The 27535-nt window shown below is 41.2% G+C and overlaps 1 protein-coding gene across 3 annotated transcripts in view; it reads left to right on the forward strand.

The window, feature by feature from the left end:
• LOC124169001 (protein dead ringer-like) overlaps positions 1 to 27535 on the forward strand; it is a 612609-nt gene that overhangs the window by 552521 nt on the left and 32553 nt on the right. For all 3 annotated transcript variants that reach the window (XM_046547458.1, XM_046547460.1, XM_046547459.1), the window contains exon 5: positions 23841 to 24024. In XM_046547458.1, the coding sequence (XP_046403414.1) occupies positions 23841 to 24024 (184 nt within the window). The remainder of the gene's footprint in view (positions 1 to 23840; positions 24025 to 27535) is intronic.

A 27535-nucleotide genomic window follows, 5' to 3' on the forward strand; every position in this document is an offset into this window, starting at 1 on the left:
ATCAAGAATGGAATGTGAAGAGGCCTGTAAACTGTAAGGGGTAATACAATAAGTAATCTTGAGATGAGAAGACATTCTCTCGTTGCTCATGACACCACCAGTTGAAGATTGTCTGATGTGATTCGAGATCGGTTCTTGCGAATTCCAATACATAGGTTTTTTCCAATTTGCTCACATATAAATTCCTAATATGCCTTATTGTTAAGCAATTAATAATTGAAGTCATGATTTTGGAAGAAACACATCTTCAGTGGTCTTCAACTTGGGTATGTGTATGTTTCATTTACGTTTGGATAATTGGTAAAGAAGTGTTGTCCTTCCTTCATCATGATTGAAAACTTCCACAGGATCAAAACCGAGTCCATTTTTTTTCACGGTTCCACAGGATCAAAACCGAGTCCATTTTTTTTTTTTCACGGCCAGTAGACTTGTCGCGTTCACCTTTAAATGGATGAAATCCGTAGATTGAAGCGTGATGGAGTGCAATTTTTCCATACTGAAATACATGCTTTCAATTTTCCACGGTGATAAATTTTATCACGACTTACCATTGGATAGGATAGACAGAATACGTGGGGATAGCATTTCAGTTTTACCTCACCTTGAAGATGACGTAGTAACATTGAAATATAATTCGTGATAAATTTTATATTCGTGGAAAATTGCAAGTATTATTTTTTTCAATGCACCTTCAAAATGGCTGGGAATAGTGTGTGGGAGAAAAGTGGGCGTGGTTCTCTTCGTACGTCTATTTGTTCCGAGCATCCCTTATTCCTGCTTGTTTCGTGTCCCTCAAATATGAGTAGCGACGCCCTTTCCCAGCTTGTTTCAACCCCTCTGGGTGCGGAGGGGTTTCACATCTGAAGTGGGGCGGTGAAGTGCAGGGAGGGGGTGTGGGGAGGGTGGTACATATCTGGGAGTATGCACGGCTGCTGGCGCGCGGGGTGAGGGACTTTGGAGTCGATCCATGAGGAGCACGTTGAAGCCATCAATCACAGTCGCACATTTCTCCGTCTAGCTCCGGGGGACGATCTCCACCTCGCAACACCCCTCTCTCTCCCCTCCGCAGTTAAACTTCCTCCCCGACCGTCCCCCGCCCACCCCCCCAACCGTGGTCTAATTCAAGCATGCCTCACCAGTGTATAAAATTTACAATTTATTATACGGGACTTACGAGAGGATCGTCATGTAAGAGTTTAAATAAAATGTTAGTGAAGAGTCTGATCTGGCGCTTTACGGTAAGGAAGCATGGAAAATTAGGAGGGAAGAGAGAAGATTGGAGGCATTTGAGATGTGGGTGTGGAGAATAATGGAGAAGGTGGAGGGGACGGAGAGGAGGAGGAACGACGAAGTGCATGACATGGTGGGTGAGGAGAGGTAGCTTTTAGATGAGATACCGAGGAGGTATCGATGGAGCGAGTACTTAGCGGGAAGGGGATGTTGGAAACGGTGTTATAGAGTAGAATGATTGGTAAACGAGGGAGAGGAAAGAAGAGAATAGAATTTTTAGATAGAATGAACGGGAGGAGGCCTTATTGTGAATTGAAGAGGCAAGCTCATGAAGAAAGAGGAGGTTGTCAGATTGCTTTTAAAGTTTTCCGTGTAAACCTACCTTAAACGGCTGATTTAATGAATAAAATAATCGGGAAAACCACGGCAAGACGTATTTGGATGCGGCCTAAGTAACACGTCCCGTTGCTAACCTCGAAAATGTGCCTTCACAACCCGCCGCTGCCGTCTCTCGAGACTATCTTGATCCCACCTCATCATAATTGACTCCTCTTTCATCTCTATTCATCTCTTTATTTTTCTCTTCCCTACCCACCTATTCCTCTATCTCTTTATCTATGAATCGCTCTCTCTATTTCAAGGCTCGTCGCGTGTGTGCGTGCATGTAGTTCGCTAGCTGCTTCTCGTTCGTTCAATCCCGCGCGTGAAAAGAGCCGCCGATGGTATGGGAAGGTGGCGGAGGCATGGAGTGAGAAGGAGAGGTTAAAAGGAAGAAGACAGAATCCGTCTCTTTTCCTCTGTGCCCGTTTGAGGGGAGTGTCATGGCGCTGGTTAGCGGCCAAAATTATGTCTTATTTTCGATCGGAGTGTTTTTGAATAGAGTGGGTGGGAGGAGAATATATATTTAGGGATGCTGGCCTCCCATCGTGTCCTTAATATCCGCGCCGTCGGATTGACAAGTCCCGGTTTTGTTTTCTTCTTTGTGCTCCATCCTCTCCTCCTCCCCCCTTCATTCCATTAGATGTCTCAATCTCTTTGTAAAGGCGTCCTTCTCCCACTGCTTGATTCAGCTCATTATCGGCCATTAACTGACAACCTCCATTTTAAGAACATTCTTCATCTACATACCACACCCCTAGCCGCATCAATAGGTGTGTGGTGGGAGATGTTAGGAATCCACCCGTTAAAAATATAGCATCTATTGGATTTCTTCATTGTTTGGGGGTAAATGGAATTCCCATTTCTATTATTATCATTACAGTGTTCTACCGATTAAGGTAGGTTTCCATGGAGTGTTCAAGAAGTGATCTGGAAGCCTCCCTTTCCTTCCAGGACTGCCTTCTTTAATTCACTGTAAGGCCTAATCCCTTTCAATCAATCTAAAAATCCTATTCTTTTCCTTCCCCTCCCTCGTTTCCCTAACATTCTACCATCTAACACCTTTTTCAATATCCCCTCCCCGCTAAGCACTAACTCCATCCATACCTTCTGTCTCCTCTGTATATCATCTAAAAGCTGCCTCTCCTCACCCACCATGTCCAGCACTTCGTCGTTCCTTTTCCTCTCCGTCCATTTCACCCTCTCCATACCCACATCTCTAATGCCTCCAATCTTCTTTCCTCAGTGCCCACGTTTCCGCACCGTAGAGAGCTACACTCCAAATCAAACTCTTCACTAACCTTTCTTTAAACTCTTCCAATCCTATATGTTGGGCAAAAAATCTGTTGCTCAAGGGAGAAGAATGTCAGAAAAGTGAAGTAACTCGCTTGGGAAAGGGCATATCATTGCGTACATATATTCATCTACTTCTTTCCCCATAAGCCGCCTCATGTAGGCGTGTTGTTTTGGGACACCAGCCATCTAAAATAATAAGGAAATGTTGAAACTAAGTTCCGCCTAGCTTTTATTACATTCTGGGGAAAAACGAATTCCCGCACCTACCTGTTCGACAATATATTTCTCTTAATTTATCATTTCATTCGTACCTGGAGATAGAGTAAGGTTTGAATGTAACCGATCTAACGTACTCCGTGTGGCTCTTAAAGGTATCTATCCTCAATTGCTCAAGCAATCTAAGCGTAGCGCGCAGCCTCTAGCGGCTTCCAGCGTAATTCTTTCTCAACACCTGTTTAATGCTTTCTGTACGCCCGTAGTAGTTTTCGACTAAACGCGCAGATTTCCTTCGTATTTTATTAAGTTCAAGGATTAACCTTTCTACACTGGATCCCATATGCTAGCAGCATATTCAAGGTGTGGTCGGACGAGTGCGAAACAGCACAAATTCTCTCTCTTGGTCATATGATTAATAGGATTTTGTATTCCCATATTGATGGCCTGTAATCAATTCTGGGTTGGTGCGTAGATTTTTATTAGTAAATTTGATTACTGCGTGGTTAACTTAAATAGGATATTGAGGTCAGAATGTCCTTCACTAATTATAAAAATATCATCGTATAAGTTTTGCCAAACTTTGTCCAGAGGATTGGTTTATTTCGTTAGAAATAATGGCCTATACCCAAAATAACAATATATACCTGTACTCTTATCAATAACTAAGGTCAGAGGTGGATTTAGAGAAAAAGTTTTAGAGGGGAAACCTCCGTGAAGGACAGAGATAATGGAGTAACAAGAATAATATGCTAAATGGAAATGTTAGGTGTCCTCTGGATGTCTTAATTTCTGCTATTTATATTTTTACTTGAGGGAGATATCAGGGTCGTCATAATGCTCTCTTTTTAAGAGCTAAATCATTATCCTCGAGGAATAACTTTCTAACTTTACCTATTCCCTTGGTTGAATTTATATTAGATTTCATTCCGGTGGAATAGGACCACGAGAGGATTATATTTTTGGTGGGGACCTTCCAGTGCTGAGATCGTTGATCTTCCGAGGTCATTTTGTTTCGCTCCCGTGAAGAAATACGGCTATTTGGCCTCCATCATTCTTGCTTTGCCTCCCACTGTCTTCCCTTCCCCCTGCTTCCTCGCCTCGTCATCCTTCATCCGGAAGAAGATTCCCTCTTCTCTCTTGCTCTCGAAGCGCGGGACCCCCGAGCATATGCTCCCCCCCCTATTCCGACTAAATCATGTCTCTCTTCTTGGAGGGTGCTACATTAGAGGAGATTAAAGCACGTCCATTTTAATCCTAGTGCGCGATTAATTAAACTTAAAGGATGGTCTCCTTGATCGTTGACTTCTCGCTGAATCACTGGGCCTTGTTCTGCTAATATCCTAATGGACTCGACTTGCATTCAATCAAGGTCGTAACCAGAAATTTTTTCGAGGGGTTCATAGAAAGGGTACACCTAAGACTACCTCCTAAATATTTAGGGGGGGGGGGTTGAACACCTCGCCTTCCCTCGCTTGCCACGGCCTTATATTCAAATTCTATGTTTTACATTATTCTATGTAATTGTTCACTATTGCATTCGCGATTCACATCAGTATGGTATCCATCCAAAGTCCCATTATATTTACTCTATCCATTGTCTGAACATGTTTTCGTTTTTTTAAAGGTACAATCTGTTTTCCAATATTTCAGAGGAAAGTATGTTGGATTAGCGGGTAAGGGGAAGGATGAAAACGGGGCTCATAGATATACGTGGAGTAATTGGTCTTTTAGAGAAAGAGTTTAGGTCATAGTGATTCATATGATATACAAGAATAAGAATGCAATCTAGTTTTGCGATTGAATTAATGAAATTATTAGCTCTAATTTTATCTGAAGGCTTGCTTCTAAGCAATCTTCGGATTTTTGGCCAATAATGATGATTCAGATAAGACATTTGTTGTAACCTTAACTCTAACTTAATTCACATTATCTTCCCCCGAGAACTTCCCCTCCTCACACCTATTGAGGTAGCTTTCGGGGTTGTATGTAGATGTAGAATTTTGCTAAAATTGAGGTTGTCAATAGTGATCCATAGTGATCTGCATCATACTGCGGAAGGACAACACCGTTGCAAAGACATTGAGGTATTTAGTGGAAGGAAGCAGAGGCGCAGAGAGGGGGGGTTTGGGGGATAAACTCCCCCCCCCCAGATCTCACAAGCTTGTCAAAGAAATTTGTAAGTTTAATCCATTTTACTTAATTGGATTGATATTACTAATAGAATAGTGTAAGGATGAATAAAATATCCCTCAGAAAGCCGTAAAACTTACCATTTTGAACCATTTATCTTTAAAATCCGGCAATTAATCTCGCACCCACCGCTTATCCTGGTGGGTATTCCATACCCCCACGCACCCCGGTATTAGTTGCACCAAACCCCCCGCAACCCCCAGCCTTAATTCCTAGCAGCGCCCCTGGAAGGAAGAGCAGGGAAAGTTCACTATAACATTGTAACTCTTATTTGTATGACTATTAAGACATTAATCTAGTACTCAAGTAGAAATGAAGAAATATTTTTGCCTCCAATGGTAGCCTCTCCTCATATCTCCTACAAAGCACCATTCATTCAAAGAACATTAGATAGGACCACCACGCATATTTTCCCACTGTCCTGACTTAATCTTATGGAGGGTGCTAAATACATTAGGGGAGATTAAAGCACGTCCGCCTTAATCCGGGCGTGCGATTAATTCACCTTGAAGGACGATTTCCCCCTCGGATCGTAAAAGTGAAAAATTAAAACTCGGCGCTTCGATGGCGGTCCTCCGGCGGAGTGATTTCGTGCGTAGCGCATGTTGCTCGTCTTTTATTTTTTCCTCCCTCGCGAAGGTCACGCGTCCTCTGAATCACGTCGCTGCATACGGACTGCGCCGTTTTATTTTAATATAACAGAAAAACAAAAGAACCAATTAAAGGTGAAAAAAAGCGATAGAACACAAACACACAATGTTGCACTCAGTGGTTGCGCGGAAAATGAATGATTAGAAGTTTGATAGAGGAAATTTATTTTGTGTAGTCTAGTATTTTAATGCATTAACAGGATTATATCAGTCAAAGCATAATTGGAGCCATAGCGAATTACCCCGCCCTGTCCCTCCTCCAAACTTGGACTTCTTCAATTCACAATAAGGAATACTGTAAATTCTATTTTCTTCTTTCCCCTCCCTTGTTTACCCGACATTCTACCCTCTAACACTGTTTTCAACATTCCCTCCCCGCTAAGTACTCGCTTCACCCATACCTTCTGTCTCCTCCGTATCTCTAAAAGCTGCATCTCCTCACCCACCATGACCAGCACTTCATGGTTCCTCCTCCTATCCGTCTGTTGTTGTTCTTTTCTCCAACGGACTTAAACATTCCCTCCTCGCTCAGTATTCACTCCATTCAGGCCCTCTGTCTCCTCCTCGCCTCCAACGTCTCCAGTTTTCTCTTGTCCTCCTTCCTAGGTGTCCACGTTTCCGCACCGTACATCAGTCTTTTCACCAGCCATTTTTTAAACTGCTACATAACGAAGCTTTCATCAGCTATTTCCTATTCGTCATTTTGATGACGTAATTCTCCTCCTGATGTTCTTACTGATGTATACGTTTTCCTCTAATGCACTGCTCAAATAGTTGAATTGTTCTACCTGCTCGAGCGTTTGCCCACCTACTTGTATCTTGAGTCTTACGTTCCCAGTTCGCGATGATTTACAGCCATGTATCCTCATGTTATTTTCCCCGCAACGCTTGTCTGGCATATCCTTTAGATCGTGCAATATTTTCGCTGCTTGGCTGATCACGGCCTGAACCTCACGGACTAAAACATTAGTCCCCCCAATTTTACTCCAGCTTACAACTTATCCCACGCCTCATACCTCTATTCAACTTACACGTTGAAAAGCAATGGCGAAAGTAGTTCCAGTGTGTCCATGTTTCCGCTCCGTAAAACGCAGCACTTTACATCAGACTCTTCACAAGCCTTATCTCTTGCATAGCGATCCTCTCATCTTCTCTTTCATGTTCATGAACACCTCCCTCCTGATGTCGATGATCATAGTTGAAGTTGCCAGCCTCGGTGGCGGCAGGGTAAAGTCTTGGCCTGCCAAAGAGGAGGTCGCGGGTTCGAGTCCCGCCTGGGTAGATTACCCCTATCCAGGGCATGGTTGTTCGTGTTAGTAAAATTGGTAACATGTTAATAATCCCGATGTAAAAGGCCGCATAGAGATTTTTTCGGTGGTATGGAAATAAATAATAAAAAAGTGTAATATCAACAAAGATGCATACTTTTCTTATCATTCCCCGCGCCACTCCTCAGCATGTCGGCACAATTGCATTCTTGTGCTTTAAGCGGTGAAGATGATGTCGCGCAATTTTTTTGCTCTCTCAAGAGATTAATTGGTGTGTTTACATACGGGAGAAGAACGTGCTCTATGGGTCGCATTACTCGTCGCTCGTGCATCCCCTGACTCCCACTTCATCCCAATTGCCTTGCCCCTCCTTGCGGCACGCCGTCATATTCCGGTATGACAGTTTGCTGTCGCGGACTCTTAGCACTACGGCACGCGTCTCATCCTCTCCCGGCCATATTCGGTTATTCCCTACAGCCTTGTCGAGGACACGGCTTCCGAGGGTCTAATGTGAGAGAGTAAATGTTTGGTTTATAGAAAAAATCCGCAAAAAAAAAAGTAATTTAAATGCCAAACTAAAAATAGTCAAACTAGAGAGAGGAAGGGAAATAATAGGATTTTTATATCGGATGAAAGGAAGTAGGCCTTATAGTGAATTAAAGAGGGAAGTACATTAAGGAAGGGGAGGCTGCCTTCATGGAAACCTACCAAAATCGGTTGAATATAATAATGATGGTAATAATAATAATAAACAGAAAAGTATCGTAATAAATATGGGATATTCACAGGGAATTAACGCGACTGGATGGTGTTTATCCCTACTCTAAGAACTAACAGAAAACAGTGGCTTGCACTGTATTTGCATTGCATTGAGTTTTACCATAGAGACCACGATGTCTCTTCATACCAGTTACCACGATGTCTTTTCAGAATTTAACTTCTCCATTCCCTTATTATATCGATGTTATTTTTCATCCCGAATTTCGTCTCCATAAAACTCCGCAAGGGGATTGCATGGAGGAGGCCCAATTCCATACCAAAGAAGGCTAAAAGTTGCCACTTCGGTCGCATTTTAATCGGCTTTCAAAAATATCCGCGGCGCAGTGATGAGTGCAAGGAGATCCACTTTTTTCAATTTTTTGCATTCTGAACCTTGTAATTGCAAGGATTATCATTAAAAAATTTGATAGGCTACATCATCATGCATATAAATTTCGGTTAATATCCCTAGTTATACTTCACTTCCCCGTGAAACTCGGATCAATTTTTCCGTTAGCGACGCGAGTGGCGACTTTTGTAAACCCAAATGTGCGGTGAGCGACAACACAATTAGAGGAAATTTGAGGATCCTCTTTTGTAATATTAGTACTTCTCCGTTTGAGTCAACAAAGCACTGCAGAAAACCAGCGAAATAAATGACTAGGACATTGTGCGATGGAAATTTTGCCGTGTCTACAAATGTTTCTTTTTTTTGAATGCTGCACATGCCTGCTGATCACTTTTTGCACTCCATTTTGTACGGTTCGCTTCCTTCTCCATCTTACGAAGGTGTGTTCTTCGCCCTTGTGATTCTTTTTCCCCTCGCCCTCACAGTGCCACTCTTTCCTTCCCCATTCTTTTTTTATCCCCTCTTATTTCCCGGAATCTTCTGAACCCATCGGTATCAAGTAATTCAGTGTTTTGCGCCGACGCCGGCCAATCAGCTTAAATGAAGGAAATGGATAGGAATGGTGAGGGAGTGACCCCTCGAAACTAGAAAAACCTGCATTTATTCTTCTTTCGAGTATGACATAGGATCTTATTAGTTGTCTATTTCCATGTTAATTATACGCTGATTGCATGCTTGCATTATGTTAAAGATTAATATACCTATTATGCATAGCGTGGATGGAAGTTTCTGGTTGTTGATGTGGCAACCGTTCAAATATGGGAAACATATTAGTTATGGGTGTTGGGTGCGCATTTTCTTTCAAATTATTCGTATGCTTTTTCAATCAGTAAAGAATAGAGCTGTATTTTTCGTCTGTTTCACGTAACCGGTACAATCATTACTTTCAAGTTCCTAATCAATAAATATATAGCTTCGCTTTTGAGTCGCTCCTGTTTCTTCGTACTATTGCTTATTACCACTGCTGAATACCCTCCATTTTATACGGTCTCTTCCTAGTTTCGTTGATATTACGGTATTTTACTTATTCGCCAGTCAGCACACACATCTCTAACCCAAGTTCTCATCCCCTTACACCTCTCTGCCTTCCCCCAATCTCGACTTCCACCCATTTCCTGGAATCTACCGAACCCCATTGGTATCACGTAATTCTGGGTTTCTGGCCAATGAGCTTAAACGCAGGAAATGGATCAGAAGGGGGGAGGAGGTTGAAACCCCTGGGGATATAAGAAATATCCCCCTCGAGGGAAATCGCCGGCATCGACTTTCCTATTCCATGAAACAAGGGAGGTATAAGGGGGTAAGCTCTTCTCTTGTTCGCCTCATAAGCTCCGAAAGCTTTCTCGAAAGGAAAAAAAAGTCCAATCAGCCGCGCCATCAAAAAACGCCGTATTCCTTACCCCGCCCCGTTTCCCATTCGCAGTATAAGGCCGTAAAAAAAATTGGGATAAGTGGTCTCTCTCACTGCGATAGGGCGGTAGGAGGGTCTGATCGTGATAGGGGCACTAGGGGTGGAGGCTCTTTTTTTTAAGAGGGGATTCGGGGGGGAGGGGTACGTTAGGGGGGGATATCCCCCAAAGAAACGGGTCGTGGGTCCAATGGGCTTTGATGGGCGCTCCCCGTCTGCTCGGGGAAAACGGCCGATAATAATCGCTTTCGCTGCACCGACCAATCGGCGTCGAGGTTCGTGGGGAGTAATCATAATAATTGGCAAGATCCACGGACGATACGGCTGGCGCCCTTAAGTCCCTCGGGGGCAGAACCCTCCTTCCCCCCTACTACACTTCCTCCTTATAAACCCTTCCCCTTCGTAAAAATTGGCCACTCAGAGGTCTTTCGGCTTTGGCCCCGAAAACAGCGAAGTAGGAGTGGGCGTTGCTCGAAGACGTCGTGTTCTTTTACCATGGCATTCCTAAGGTAGGCCATCTCTAGTTCTTAAAGGATATACATAGGTTTTCGTCAAAGCTTTGTAAGTATTTTAAATCCAGTTTATACGTAGGTTTTGGAGAATTATGTAAGAGAGATTTAAGATGGATGTGAAAGAGAAGAAATATGGTAGATGTGAAAAGATTTGCTGAGATGAGAATTGAGTGGAGAACTGCGTTAAACGGGTTGCCGACATAAGGCCCGACGCAGAATCCCCGGGGACAAAACCGCCGCCGACATAAGGCCCGGCGACAAAACCCCCTGAGGACATAACACCCGACGACAAAACCCCCTGAGGACATAACGCCCGACGACAAAACCCCCTGAGGACATAACGCCCGACGACAAAAAACCCTGAGGACATAAGGCTCGGCGACAAAATCCTATCAACAAAATCGCCACAAATTCTGCGGCAAAATCGCCACGAGGATTTTGTCGCAGGCGACAAGATCGTCGCGGGCGTTTTGTCCCGGGCGTTTTGTCTCGGGCCTTTTGTCTCCGGGGATTTTAGCCGCGGGCCTTTTGACTGCGACCCGCGTCAAGCCAATCTTAGGTTTGTTGACTAGTGATGATGATGATGGCGTAGGTTTTCGTCAAAATTTATACTAATCACCTCCCCCGCACGTTCATCACTCTTTAATTCAGCATAAAGTTTGGTAATTACGTTAATAAAAGTTAAGATGTTATTAATATGGTCATTTAGAACTTATAATGTGCCCACAACTTCCCTGTCTAATTTCAGCTTTGGTCCCAAAATAAACGCGCTAAGAATTTGTCGTTTCAAAAGTATTTCCGGTCACTGTAATTTTCTGATTATGTCAGCCATCCCAACTTGGACTCCTAATGTAAGGCATACTCCTTTTCATTCCATCTTTAAATCCCATTCTCTTTCTTCCTTTCTCTTGCTTACCAACCAGTCTTCCCTCTAACACTGTTTTTTAAATCCCCTTCCCTCTCTGTACTCGCTCCATCCAAACTCTCTGCCTCCTCCTTAATTCATCTTGCTTTTTATTCTCAATACTATTTTTCCCTTTAACCACGATATAAAACGTGTTTTTCGTGTAAAATTATATTTAGAAGTAGCTTTATTAGTTGCGTTCGCATTAAAAATTTTCCTCTCTTGACTGCGCAGTTGGCAAATTGTCCTACAAAATTGGAAGGATGAAATTGGTTATCGCATATGTTTGGGTGATAATACCTCAAGAAAGTTACTGGAAGCCCCGACAACTTTTATCGGCAATTTCATTTTAGAATAAAAGTGACTCCTATGATAAGGTACTGCGATGGGGAAAGAGATTATATTTTTTCCACCACCAAGCTTATGAGAGTAGGCAGTGAATTTGAAATGTAAAAGTTGACATGAAACTCTCTTGAGTAAGGGGATAAAAAATGTGTATGTCGCGTGCTAGGGAATACGGAGAAAAACCTGGATGGGAAATGTATAATCAAAGTGTCGAGTTCTTATGCCCAAGGTTTGTTTTTTCATTCGTCGTTCGACTGTTTTTTCGCCGAAGAGAATATGACATGGAAATCGCTCCCAGAGTTGCATTAATTTGATTGAGTATAGTTGGCCTTCGTAGTACCCATAGTCAGGAACTGTACCGACCCCCCCTTTACTGCGAACGGCAATTAACTTCCATCCATTCTCAAGGCGCTGCTTCGAAACCACAGGAGAATAATCACTTGTTCCTCGACTGACTTTTTTTATCTTTCATCTCACCCGGATCAGTATTACGCCGTGTCTCGTCAAGGGAAACCCTCTCTAAGTACATTAAAATAACATAAAATGGTGGAGTAGCGGAAGAGAGCGATTTCTTTTGCCGCTGCCGTTTTGTTTCTTTTTTCATTCCCTGGCCACTTCGGGGAGCATTTTCTTTTCTCATTACGTCCAAGCGTTGCCAACCTCACCGCCGGGTTACAAGCGACATACACGCACGCATTACGGCCATCCGAGAACTTGCCGCATAAAGCTTTCGTTACCTGCGAAATTTTCATTTAATTTTTACCTCAGTGTTGGCCGTTGCTAGGGAATGGAAGGAAAAAAAGGCCTTCCCTTTATCTGATGTGGGAGAAAAAACATGTCGAATGATTTTGGCCTCGCGAGAATTCGCTTTTCTCACCTGGCTCCATTATATTCCGACTCCCCCGCTTCTTGCGCCTGGCACCCTTCAATTTTTTCTTCCTCCCAGCGCCATCTTTTCCCTCCCACGTCTCCGTCATTTCCTCCTTGCGCGTTCATTCTTCATTTGCACTGCGACGAGGGTATTGGCGGAAGGCATGCTTCTGGAGTGTTGATTAGTCAATCGGAGAATAGATTGCAATTGCTGAAGGATGATTTGACAAAAAGAAATGCGGAATTTGTCTCGAAGAAAAAATGAACTATGAAATGCTCGACTCTGTAAGTAGGCAATGGCGTAGGAGACAAATTACTGCATCTCAACAAATATCAGATCTATGCAAGCAAACTTAACTATTATCATTTATTTTTAAAATCTTCAAGCTTTTCAGTGAATTTAATCGTTAGAATGTTTAGATAGAATTAAAGGGACTAGGCCTTATTGTGATTTTTAGAGGAAAATACATGAAGGAAGGGGAGACAGCCAGATTACTACTTAAGTACAGCATGGAAACTTACCTTAATCGGTAGATACTTCATTACTTAGACACAGTTGACACATTACCTTTCGGCGTTGATTGATCTCAATACATTTTTTCAATGCAGATGCTCAGGCAGAGTTCCGTTGCAACAAATCTAGTTACATGGTTTTGCTATTTTGCAGTTTTAATTTTTTATTTTATTGAAATTCTTCATTTCCGGTTACCACGGCGCGGCGTTGTTTGCTGTGGCGAAGACAACAGCATCATTTACCGCGGCAATCTCCATTCTCACATCTGTTTTTACTGACAGGTTTTAAAAAAATGTAAAGTTAGGCTCAGTGGACCCCTTGGATAAGTACCTTGGGCCCAATAGTAGCATCCACTATAGGCATTGATACATTCTTTACAGTAGCGTTACTAGGAATATGCTTTAGGGGGGAAGAGGATCTGGGAATGCGACCCCCCTCCCCCAGGCAGGGAGTCCGGAAAATTATTGAAAAATAGCGTACTATGGAAATAAATTTTACATCATTTTTATCACTTAAAATTTAACTTTAAGCAGATGCAGTTATTTTTCATCAAATCTAGAAAATAGTTTTAACTATTTCTCTGAGGCTTTGGGGGGGGGGGGATCTAACCCCTCATAGTAACACCACTAATTTTTTCTATTTAATATGGTGCCCATGCTGAAATCGGTTCTATTTTCTTGGTTAATGTTAATTTTTGAAGGCCTAAATTTGTTGAATTTTATCACAGATATGACGAAAAAATTCACAAACCTACACTTAATATACCTGATTACTTGTACTTGTACTTGATTTTCGATTCAGGGCGATCAACATTGAAATTGCATTGTTGAGTAATCAAAACCTGGGTCAGGACTTATGTTTCTGCGGTGTGGAAATATAGAATTTTTTTGCGAAAGGGTGTAGACCTTAAAGGAAATTGAAGGAGGAAGTGCTTGAAGGAAGGGGAGGCTCCCAGAATGCTTCCTAAGTACACCCATGGAAATCTGCCTTAATGATAAATATGTACCTTGTTTTACAATATCTCATTTTATTGGGTTAGTTGAGAGGTTCGCTGTGTAAGGATTTAAAGAAAAGGTTAGAGAAGAGTATTATCTGGAGTGTAACGCTTTACGGTACGTGGACACTTAGGGAGGAGAAAGAGAAAAGACTTGAGGCATTTGAGATGTGGGTGTGGCGAAGAATGGAGAAGGTGAAGTGGACGGAGAGGAGGAGGAACGACGAAGTGCTGGACATGGTGGGTGAGGAGAGGCAGCTTTTAGATGAGTTACGGAGGAGACAAGGTATAGATGGAGCGAATTCTTAGCGGGGAGGGGATGTTGAAAACAGTGTTAGAGAGTAGAATGTTAGGTAAACGAGGGAGAGGAAGGAGAAGAATAGGATTTTTTTAGATACAATGGAAGGCAGTAGGCCTTATTGTGAATTTTTAGAGGGAAGTGGTTGATGAGGAAGGAAGATCCCAGAATTCTTCTCAAGTACTCCAAAAGAGCCTACCATAATCGATGGAATACTTTAATAATTATAAGTCAGGCAAATTTGACGCCGCGGAAATGTACTGTTGCCCTAATGTATTCCGCAGGTGTAGACATACATACATGTATTCTCCTATTTGTTACCGCCCTTTCCCAGTGGCGCAGCGAGGGGGGGTTTTGGGGGATAAAACCCCCTCAGAGCTCAGACAATTTTTTAAGTTTAATCTATTTTATTTATTTGAATTAATTTTACTAATATAATAGTTTAAGGATTAATAAAATATCCCCCAGAGGCCGTATAACCCACCATTTTTAACCATTTATCTTAATTTTTTTCTGGCGGAGGGCCCTCGCACCTCTCGATTACCCTGGCAGGTATGCCATACACCCAGACACTCCAGTATAGTTGCGCCTGAAACCCCCCCTAGCCTTAATTCCTGGCTGCGCCCCTGCCCTTTCCTTATCTTCCGCCCTTTGACCATCCAGCGCACCTCCCTCCATTCCTCCTCCATAACTCCTCCACCTCCCCCTGTCTCCAGGCGCCGACCAATCCCATGCCTCTCCATTGTCGACACCGGCGCGCCGACTTGTGCATGCTTCAACTACTCGTATGCGAGCGCGCAGTGGAGGAGTTTGAGGTTCAATTGTAATGGATGCACACGCGATGCCTCGCGTGGTTGCCTCGAAAGACCCGCGCAGATCTTTCCGAGCCCAACACGACGGATGTATGCAAGTAATGTCCCGTCCCTGCCCACGACTCCTTCCTTGTCCCCACGGCGATGGGTAGTTTCAACTCGGATGATCCGTAGGACGGTATTGTCGATAAGCCAATACGTCGTGGAGGGATAGGCGGACATTATTTTATCGGGAAAATATATCCACACGTAAACCCGGCTGCAATCGAAGCACTTTTCCGTGCGCGGCGGAAAATTTAATGATTTGGAATATAGGTATTCGTTTTTGCGCCCTCGTACGGCTGAGATGACCTGCGCGGAGGTCTATTCATAAACAGATCCTTGCTTGAGTACTTGGAAAACATTGCTTTGATCTCCGGGACAAAAAGTATATCGGGAACGGAGATTGGTGGAAAAGTCTCCGGGAACTGTTTTGAAAATGGAGACGAATGTAAAAGGTGGATTATCTGTATTCATTGGGTGCACTGCTTTTTTAAAATTGATTGGTGAAACGCTTGAACGCTCGAGCACTGGAATGAAAAGGAATTTTAACATTAACATTGGCTTTAATTAGAAAACAGACACATGTGTATTTTTTTGTATTGCATGAAGAGTGTATCTTGAGTGGCTGATGCAGTTTTGTGCAGAGGTTAATATTGGGTAATTTTTCACATGAATGACTTACGCGGCTTCGGAATCGTTTCTTCCAAGTATCCATCAGCCTGTTTCCTCTCACTGTGTGTTGCCATTTACACGTGAGAGGACAACTTCCGTGGCAAAATAATATTGTCACAGAAAAAAACGTATGATTTTCTCTCTATGCTTCAATATTTTTCATAATATTTTATATCGCTAATATCCATAGTAAATAGCACCATAATAAGAAATAGTAATCCATTGCGGAGTTTGTAAAAGTTTGAAATTCGTTTTAAAAAAGCCGTTTCAACCTCACAGTCTTACTTTGAAAGAATAGTCACCTTACACAGCCATAGCTGCGATTCATAACCGTTAAGATTGAGTACATATCATCAAAGTAATAACTTTGTCATTGACATGAATGGTGGAGGCTGATACATTGTGGAAATCCGCTGTGAGACTACAAGTAATGATGCTTTGCACTTTTCTGTTTGTAAAATGTTCGGTAAGCGAGGGAGAGGAAGAAAGAGAATTGGATTTTTAGATATAATGAAGGTTAGAACGTTGGAAGGAAGGTTATAATTAAGTATAATGGTAGTAGGTTTTATTGTGAATTTAAAGGTAAAGTCCGAGGTTAGACTTCTAGGATACGTCTAAATACTCCATGAAAATATACCTTAATAGTTAGAATGCTGTAATAAGATTAACTATCACCACTAAAGAAACAAAATGTATTTTCTGTAAGATAAGTTTAACAGATTCAGGCTTCAACTGGTGGAAGTTAGACATTTAAATAAAAGATCGTAGCACTTTTTCACAAGATATTTTAATGCGTACAACGCGTTTCGGCTCACTGAGCCATCATCTGGTAGTGAGACGAAACGCGTTATACGCATTAAAAAATCTTGTGGAAAAGTGCCTCGATATTTTATTTTTTTCTGTAAGATATTGGTGGCACAATTTTTGCAAAAATTTCTCTCCGACAGGGCTTACATATAAGCATGCAGCATATTAATATGAATTCCGTAGGAGCACTGCAGTAAAAAAAAAGAATTGATATTCGAAAGGTATTATCCAGTAGAAAATAGTAATAAAAAGATATGAGAAAGAAAAGGACGAAAGAAGACTCACTCTTGTGTGAATCTAATCCATGGAAAACGCCTATCTTAATCGGCAGAATATTTGAATAATATTTCACCGATAAGATGCCGCTATTGTCAGCAGGTAACGGTACATGACTAATTCACGATGTCTAAAATGGTTTCGTACGCGGCTTAGAGCAGAAAACGAAAAATCGGAGCGTAGCAGACGAACATTAACGGATGGTTAAACATAACGGATGGGATGGGAGCGGTAGAAGGTGCAGTGGTGCGGGAGGTAAAGATGCATTCTCCCCGGGATGAAGTCAACTCCCTTTGGTTGCAAGCGGTTATTTTCGGAGCAGTCATTCCATCGCGGCGATTAGGTTCGCAATCACTCCCCACGCCTCTTTAAAACCTCCCGTCTTACGATGTCCCGGGCAGGAAGTAACGCGCCTCTGTCATTTGCACTCTTGGCACACGCGTCTCTCTTGTCTCGCACTTTCGGAATAGACGTGGAGGAATATCACGGAAGCGGTAGTTCGCGGTGAGGTGTGGGTGAGATATTAGTTGAGCCCGACAAGGCGTGTTCAACTACCGGGATCTCACAATTGAAGGTACGAACAAGAGGTGGTATGGAGTCATTCCACCACGTCAACCAAAAAAAGGTTTAGAATAGTACACCATTGAGAACTCCACACTTAGTTATGTTAGTTTATTCGGCAGCTATTCTAGAACCCTCGTTTATATAACATTCTACCATCTAACACTGTTTTCAACATACCCTCCCCGCTCAGTACTCGCTCCATCCATACCTTGTCTCTCTTCCATTTCTCATCTAAAAGATGCCTCTCCTCACCCACCATGTCCAGCTCTTCTTCCTTTCTCCTCCTCTCCGCTCACTTCACCTTCTCCATTCTTCTCCACACCCACATCTCGAACGCCTCCAATATTCTATCCTTCTCCTTCCTTAGTGTCCACGTTTCCGCACCGTAAAGAGCTACACTCATGGTCAGAGTCTTCACTAACCTTTTCTTTAATCTCTTACAAACGATCCTCTTATTAGCTCCTTCATGTTCACGAACGCCTCCTTTTGCTGACGCGATTCTCCTCCTGATGTCCTTACTGCTGTGTCCGTTGTCCTCCAATGTGCTGCACAAATAGTTGAATTGCTCCACCCGCTCAAGTGTTTGCCCACCTAATTATTATCTTGTGTCTCACATTCCGTGCTCGCGATGTGTCTACCACTTACAATAATGCTACAACTAATGCAATCAATGCAGAGATTATTTTGAATCTCTATAAGGTAGAAGTCTATCATATTCATAAAATAAAAATACTTTTTTCTATTCCACACTTTATTTTAAATAGTTCGACCCGGGTTTCTGCATATCATGCTTTGATGATAGCATGATATGCAGAAACCCGGGTCGTACTATTTAAAATAAGGTGTGGAATAGAACAAATTATTTTAATTTTATTTTATGATGAAGCAGTTCTACAAAGTAACGCCGGAGACCGTGTCTTATATTGGTCTATCATATTGGTAAGAATTTTATTATTTTTTGTATCAAAAAATATTATTCTAAAAGAGTGACACAAATGCTTATAGGGAGCTAATGCAAGCATGGGAGATATCGCAGAGACAGATGGAATTATTTTTTCAAATACCTACGTGATCTCTTTACATACCTTTCGTTCCATGAGAATCGTCCGGGTGTACACACATGCATATTATGAAGTCCGCCATGTCCGTACGTGACCATTCCTCTTTATCCCTCCACGCAGTCACCAGGCGTTCCCATCCCCCATAAGACACCCCACCCTTTCGCGTCCTCGCATATGCGCTGCGCGCTTCGTTTTTATTTCATTTTCCCCGCCTGTTTCGCTTCGCCGCGCGTGCTTTATGCCTCGGCACACGGCTCCGCACGGTGGAGGAGAAAGATTCCACGTCCCTAATAAATGCATTTTCCCCCTTTCTTTTCCTTCCTTTCTTTTCCGCTGGTTCACCATGAGACTGCAGCCATTTTCCATATTTCCGTTTGCCATCTTCCTTTATCCGTCCAACTGTTTGAGCGCCAGTTAAGGGGAAAACGGATGCAGCAGAAAGGGCATCAGAAATTTGCGTTGCAACGATTTGCGTTACCAAAGGCGGCGTTCATGAACATGAAAGAGCCAATGAGAGATTTGTGATGCAAGGGTGGTAAGTAAAGGGTGATGAAGAATTCGATCCATGGTATAAGGCTCAACTATGGAGAAGTTAATATTCGAAAATAAAAAGGAGAGTTCGTTGACTTCCACTGATTTATTTCGTCCGTACGACATGTTCCGAACCATAGAGATCATTATCAAGTACCTTTCGAACCAAAGAGGTCATTATCATTGTCGTACGGACGAAATAAATCAGTGGAAGTCAAGGAAGTCTCCTTTTCATTTTCGGTGATGAAGAAGTTCATGCGAAGGCACCCGCGGTTCGATTGTATTAAACATTAGAAAGTTGTAAAGACATCAGGAATAAAATGGCGTTAGCGAAGGAGGAGTTCATTAATAGGAAGGAGCTTATGAGAGGGTTGTTACGTAAGTGCTTAATGGAAAGGCTAGCGAAGAGTCTGATCAGGAGTGTAGCGCTTTACGCTGTGGAAACGTGGACAGACGGAAGGAGGATGAGACAAGACGGGAGACCTTGGAGATGTGGGTGCGGAAAAAAAATGAGGGGGTGTAGAGGACAGAGGTGAAGTGAAACGACGAAGTGCTGGGCATGGTGGGTGAGGAAAGGAATTTATCTTTATGAATTCTAGAGGGAACTTCGCACACACCTTTATTTTTTAACAGCTGGTGTTCTAGCAGCCTCCGCCACACACCTATTGAGGCGGTTCGCGGGATATTATGGAGATGAGATATGGAGGAGACAGAGGGTTTGATTGGAGGGAGGAAGGGGTGTGAAGAACATTATAGAATATTGAAGAATTTTAGATAACCTAGGGAGGAGAATATAATTTATAGATAGAATGAAAGGGAAAAGGCCTTATGGTGAGCATAGTGCTGCATGACACAGGTGACTTTGTTCGCAGTCGCGTGTGCAAATTTATATACACCAAAGATGAATTAATAAACTTTTCTTGGGTTTCCGCGTGGGTAAGAAGATCTAAGAGTAGCCTTAAGAATGGGTGACGAGATGGAGTCCGTAACGTCGGTAACCTTAGATTTTCGAACCCGCACGGAAACCCGAGAAAAGTTCATTCGTCCTTTCTCCCGGGAAGCGTTAAATGATACATACCATGTTCGCCATTAAAAAATATTTGGCTAAGCCATTCATGGTGAACTTCACCCTTGTTGTACATATATTCTTCTTGAGAATATAAGAAAGAATTCCAAGTTGGGATAGTTGACAGGTCGGGCCAGCTCGCAAAAAGCTCCTTGTTAACCTAATTTTACCGGTGCAATACATTAGTGATGCTGTTCCCTTCTTCTTACTTTCTTTCGCAGTGTTTGTCGACCCAAGATTGCGGCCACTCTCCACATTTCAGTTTCCCGTCCTCAAAATCCTTTCCCCACCCCTCCATACGAACCTCTTTGCACACTTCTGTTTCATTACCATAAGCGAGCGTTCTGTTTGGCCGTCTGGACCATGCCCTTCTCAAGATTATGGTCCTTGTGCGTGCCTTAGCTCCCTGTCAGCGCTAGAGGGAGTGCAGAATCCAGGCCCCATCGGTGGGAACTATTTTTTTTTTGTAAAAGCAACACCCCTCTATCTCCTGCCGTCAGTGATGTCGTTCTTGTGTATGCACACATGTACAGGTCTAATGGAGATCATATCTAGATTTCCAAGCTTTACCTCGTTTACCAATTTAATATTAGCTAATCCTTTGCTTTAGATGAATAAATATTTGCTCGCTAATAGATGGTATTGAAGTGTTATTGAGTGAAATGTCATTACATGCGGAAATAATCCAAAAGTATAATCTTTTTGTGCGACGTAGGTATTTTGAAGCGCCAGGCATGCATTAAAGTAGCCATCTGAATAATTTTATAATCGTTTTAATCGGTATTTTGTAATAGCTTAACCTATATTTCTAAGTCTTGTTTGATAAACTACTGTTATCACTCTGAGCATTTAAGATGATGATTATTTTTTCATTGAAAGGTATAAATGACCATGACATCTTTGTTAATAACGCACTAGCATATTTTTAATGAAAATTGCCAATAGCTCTAACAATTTCTTGCAGTTAATTAACATCGCCATCTGAATAATTTTATGATCCCTTTAATCGATATTTTATATAAATACTTAGGTACCTATTCAATACACTTACTCTGTTAAATTCTTATTTTATGAACTCTTTTCATCACCCAGAATATCCAATAGACAATTATGTTTTGACCTACAATATATTAAATGACCGTAGTATTCGTTGTATGATTGCATTTGCATATTTTTCATGAAAAATATGTCAATTGCACTTCGTATTTCCTGTAGCTGAGGTTCATTTTTCACAATAGTAATTTCAATTATTCCCTCCCGGGAAATTTTACGGGGATCATTATTATCCTCAGCCATCTAAAGCGTTGGTTTTTGTTTCAAAGCGTCCGTCACCAGCCTCCCGCGGCTTTTGATGCTTCCCAGCGCCATCTTCCCCCTACCTTCCTCCTTACCTCCCATTCCCCGGCCACGGGCTTAATTTATTTTTAATGCTTGTATTGTGACAGCCGCTACACTCCCTCCTAACACTTCTTCCTCTCTTTCTCCATAACCTTCTCGCTTCCTTTTCGCTCCCATTCCCTTTCATTCTACCGAGAAAGTCATTTAAGTGTTTTTTTTTCGCCTCGCCCTTTTGTCCATGGGTATTAAGAGCACCATTTTTTTATTGTCCCTTACGAGAGGAATTTTTTTTTCTTTCCATGTATCCGATCTCACAAGCCTTCACTTCGTTTACCTGCCCATCGGTTTTTTTATTCCAGTTATTTGACCACATATTTTTTTATTGAAACGGGCTTTCGTCTTCACCTTTTCCCTATCACCAGTATGAAGTTGTGTCGAAATTGTCATTTTTATCCATCCTTCTGTGAATGGGAGAAAATTTTCTTTTCTTCTCCCGAGTGTTAATTGCGTGATTTCCTTTTGTATTTTAGTGTGCAGATGAACGTTTTATTCCCAGAAACTGATGGAAGGAGTTGAAACTAAATTTTGAATTGGTATTTTTTAGAGAGAGGTTTCAAGATGTTATCCACTGTTTTCGTGGTCCTTAGGGTTTTCTTCAAAATGGATATGCTCATCGGGTTCTTGTAATATAACTGATTTTTTTGCATTACAATGGGCTATCTTCTTCTTCCTTTCCGTGTCAACATACTTATTCGCATGATGTAGGCGCGAAATAGCCATTTTTCTCTATCCTTCCTGTGAGGGGAGGTAATTAACGGTATTATGTCGTTATAGCCATATATGAGATCAAAATTTGTTTTTATGTAATGATAGCGTGGTGAGAAGCTTTTGAAGCGTTTTTGAGCGTCTAAACTTATTATGGCATTAAAACTTCGAATTGCAACGTTGCGAAAACCTAAATTCTCTAGGCTGTGGTGTTTGTCGCGAACGGGTGAAAAACTTGAGGATAGAGTCATTATTTCAGAAAGTGAAAGTTCTCTAGATTATCTAGATGACAAACATTAGTTTTTAGGTAATGGCATGTGGTACGAAGTCTTATTTTTAAGTGTTTTAGCGTCTTGTGTTTACTTGCTAAAGAAGACTATGCTTTTCATACTATTCCCACCTAGCATTACTGGTACATTGTAAAAGGTGGTATCTTACTTATAGTGTGCTTAGACCGCAATCATTGATATGTAAGGGGTATTTGATATAATATCTTTATAAGGTATAGTTGCTGGATTATTCGGTGTTACTATATTCGTTGGCCATTTTATGCGCATGAGAAGTAATTTAAGTAATTTGTTTACTGGAAACACATTTGCGAGTTCTAAGACAAGATTTCATATTTTGAGTTTAAAATGCTGATTTTGCGAGATAGTTTTGAGTGTGGTGCATCATTTTATTTTGTTTCCGTGCCCGAAGGACTCCAATTATTTCTTCCAAGGTTTTTCATTTTCCTGAAGTCTATTTTAAGTTTAATGAAAGCCTCTTAAATTATGCGTCCACGCGGCTTATCTAAACAACCCATGTTAACCGCTCGACCCATTTTCTTGAGTAATTCCTGCTGATAAATGCTCGGATGTGGAGCTGAAATTGCGACTAAATTTGTCCCAAAAGGACGTTATTTTTTTCTTCCGTTGGAGTGAAATTTAACTGAGTCATTGCAAAAGAACGATAATGCATGCAGTAGACCAAATTGAGTGAAATACCATATTCGATGGGGAATTAAGCCTGTCGCGCGCTTGGTTAAAATCGTGGGAGAAATGTGGGTGGCCTATCTAGTAGGAATTGGTGGTACCTCATGGTCCGATCTGTCCCGCGATATATTTTCCGATTAACTGCCCTTACATAGGTGCTACTTTAGGTGAATGATGGGTATATTTTTATATTCGCCTTGTTACTTTATTTTTAGATAAATAAATTAAATCTATGAGGTCCTTGTGAAACATTTCGCGCTTACCTTTTAATATGCTCTAAATGCTCGCTTTTACTATTTCTTTTCCCTACATATATTTTTGCTTGCTTCAGCATCTCCTCGTTAGATTTTCGAAGCCATTCGGTACAAATTTATTGATTCTAAATAGCTATGGAGCTATTGGAACTATCTATTCGTATTCTCAATGGAACTGTCTATTCGTATTCTCAATGGAACTGTCTATTCGTATTGAACATTTTTCTCTTATTTCGAAGTTTTTCGTGATTCGTACAACTTCAAATTTGTATAGTCCTTCATCCGTTTTTGCATGGACATCTCAAGTTCAGATGCACTTCTATGTTTCTTCTCTTTGTTTTCATGCAACAATTATTATATAATTTAATGTATTTCCTAATGTGTTTTCTGAAACGTATTGGTGTGATTGACTAATGGTCTTTCACTTCGATTTTCAGGGACCCCCATCAACCGATTGCCCATCATGGCGAAGCAAGTGCTTGATCTCTACGAATTGTATAACTTGGTGATCGCGCGTGGAGGCTTGGTGGACGTGATCAACAAGAAACTGTGGCAGGAGATCATCAAGGGACTGCACCTCCCCTCATCAATCACTTCTGCCGCCTTCACACTTCGAACGCAGTGAGTATACTTTTGTGTTTTATTGCTAGACCATTCCAATCCTTTCCCATACGTTATACCCTCTTTTCCTTATTAACCTATTTCCGCCCGCCGTCGTGGCCATACGGCTAAATACTACCATTCTGAGCATAGAAGGCTCTTGAAGAAGAAACTTTTTTGCCGTCGAATCGTCACAAATATATTTTTGAAGCTTGCACTAACTTAATCCATTAATTAGTTTATTTTTGAAGCCCATCTGAATGGGAGAGAAACGGAAATTCAATGTGGGCGCGTCTGTTCGTAAATTAAATGCAAGTATCGTAAAAGTAAAAAGAAAATGGCATTTTTTTATAATTTTTCTTTCCTTCATCCAGAATTATGCTTTCCGAGAAGATAGATCCTTTTTATCAAAGTCACTCGCAGAAATTGAACAACGTTAGGTTCTGACATCGTTACCTCCCCATATAGCCTAATGGCTACGGGTCATTATGAAGATAGAAGTCGACGTCTCATCAAAATAATTCACTGTATATATTCAAAATGACATGGGGGAAACGTACCTTATTCTTCGCACCAATCTTCACCATCGCAAGCGGAAAGTTTTCTGGGCAGAAGAGGGTTAGCCCTTTAAAGATCGAAGTAACTTGCCAACTGATATTTATTATTTTTTGCATATCCAATTTATTTTACAACTATTTAAGAGATATTATGAAAGAAAACCCGAACAAAAATTTTTAATTGCGTTTTCAGGTTTGTTCCCCAATAGGAACACGCTACAAAATCTTGCCTTTGCTTGAAAAATTAATATACACTTGACCAAAAACTAAGTTTGACAATGTAATATGCATTGATATTTTGAATGAATGAGCATTTGTTACTCGACAGCAAGTGTGGAGAAAAATATCGAATAGACCGCATGCCTACTCAATACAGAAGTATGAAAGTATACCGGGACTAGCCACGGTGATAACTTTTTACGGAGTCACCCGCAATGCACAATAGTGCGAAAAATCCACAGAGGAAAAATCATTCGCCTTGACCGGGATTCGAACCCGGATCCCTCGATTTCCGGCCGAGTGCTTTAGCCAGTTAAGCTACCGAGGCGTCATTCTCCCCTGTGGAAATTTGTGGACTAGTAGTAGTCCACAAATTTCCACAGGGGAGAATGACGCCTCGGTAGCTTAACTGGCTAAAGCACTCGGCCGGAAATCGAGGGATCCGGGTTCGAATCCCGGTCAAGGCGAATGATTTTTCCTCTGTGGATTTTTCGCTCAATACAGAAGTAATGAAAATGACCAATTTTGAAAAGGTATATTTCACGACCAATGTGTACACTAGTCATGCCATTCGCTTTTTAAAAAAAACTTCCATACTTTATATACACAACAAAAGCTTTAAAAGTAATCACAGATATGAAGTATAATTTTCATGAATTTTTGTAAATCTGTTCCCAAATTGGACAGTAAACGGTTAATGGCGGCCGAACTTCGCTCATCAACCGTTCACGTTAACAGATATATTTATTAGGTACCTATTTTTTTTCGATCTCGTGGCGTTCGCGTATACTAGCCACGTAATGTGTTTACGGTCTTTATTTCATAGGACCTTTTGATCGTACAGAGCTTTCACGTAGTACACAAGTATGCGCTATGTTCGATAATTCAAATAAAATTTACTGAGAATGTTAACCATTGGAAAAACTTACGATGCCGGTTAAGCACTCAGGGTCGCCGCCGTGGGTTATTTCGATGTCTCATATAATAAAACTTATCTCGTTGCAAATATTATTACGTTTATTTTCTCTTTAAATTAATGAGAAAAATAGAGCCTTGTGAAGAAATATGACAGATATTTATGAAAAGGATTATAACTAACCCTGAGAAATGTATTCTTCGAATAGGAAGCCAATCAAGTTAAGGGAATAGATGAAGGAAAGTAAAGTTAAAATTTGATTATGTGGTTTCGAAAAGTTCCTGTGGAACAGAAGATACCAGTTAAGGATTCGCTGAATTCTCTGTTCCACTTTATAAAGTACCTATCGGAACTGACTTATTACTGTCCTCGATCGGCTGCCCGTAATTTTCAGAAAGCGAGTTTAATATTGCGTTATCTCTTGGACTACTTTGGAAATTGAATATTAACATTTAGTCCATAATATAGGGGTGCTTTCTACGTTTGCCTGCTCCTGTATTTATTTAGGAATATTCATAAGGCATTGCTTATCGCCTTGACTAATTAAAATCCTTTGGCACACAGTGTTTATCATCGATTTTCCGAATGAATGAAAAGTGAAAGAATAATTTTCCACAAATAATGTGTACAGTGGAAGGATTAATCAGCTGAAAGATAAAAACGACACCAACTTCCTCTTCCTGGGTAGGGAAATAATCTCTTCCTCTAGCTACGCTTTCGCCAGGTGTGTTTGGATTCATTCCAATAATTCACTCTCCTATCACTTAAATTATCTCCGAAGGTGTAGGGCCGTGCGGGCGATCATTAAAATAGGCGGATCTAACCTTGAGCGTGGATTTAAGTACGTTGCCCCGTTGATATGAAATTTTAAATATCAGACTTCCGCTATGCGGGTCAATTTGCCAGCTATCATCGCGAATAATGCTCGGAAGCTACTTTCATTTATATATTCAGGTGTAAGCTTTAAATGCCATAATATTTATAAGTTTTTATGGAATAAATTCAACGTATTTCAATTATAAGGATTGCTAATACTAAGGAACGGCGTGATGTGATTTCCCTTTTATAGGTAGAAAAATATAAGTTGATTCAAATTAATCTTAAACAGATTCTATACAGATACTAAGTTGCTACTTTTTATGTACGTTACTCGAAGAACATAAGAGGTTCTTAACTCTGTATGAAAATAAGGTTGATTTAAGCTCTTACTCATACCTTAATAATCCTTAACAATCGCATGTTTAAAAAAATACATTATAATTTTAACGCCAACAATGGAATTCAATTTCACCTGGTATTGGAAATTATGTAGATTGTTACATAATTAATTCGTTGAATTTTCTAATGCCTCAAGCATATAATAATATTTTTGCAATTGATATTTTGGATGTTGCGATATATTTTATTATTTTTCTGCTTCAGTTGTATCGATATTGATTCACTATTCTCTTGAATTTTCTATGATGAACATGAGATGCATTCACGAAAATATCTGAATGCTATTGCATTGCAATCAGTGGATATTTTTGCGACAGTGATAAAAAATCCTTGGAATTCGCCCAAAAAAAAGATGTGTTTTTTAGTCACATTTTAGCTCAATATCCGTGACTCAGGCATAAATTCTACGCGTTCAAGATGGGCGTAAGTATGGTTCTATGGGGACGAAGGGTGGATCCCCGAATCTAAGGACGCGCAGGCCATAAAATATATGGCCATGATGGCCTCTCTACAGTCCATAGAAAAAGGAAACCAATTATGACAACTCAGCCAATCAGAGATTGATATCATCCTACTCCTTTAGCGATGATCTCCCCTTCTAAAACTTATCGTAAAATACGTC

The sequence above is a fragment of the Ischnura elegans genome, chromosome 12 (genome assembly GCF_921293095.1).
Source record: "Ischnura elegans chromosome 12, ioIscEleg1.1, whole genome shotgun sequence".
In the NCBI taxonomy this organism is placed as follows: Eukaryota; Metazoa; Arthropoda; class Insecta; order Odonata; family Coenagrionidae; genus Ischnura; species Ischnura elegans.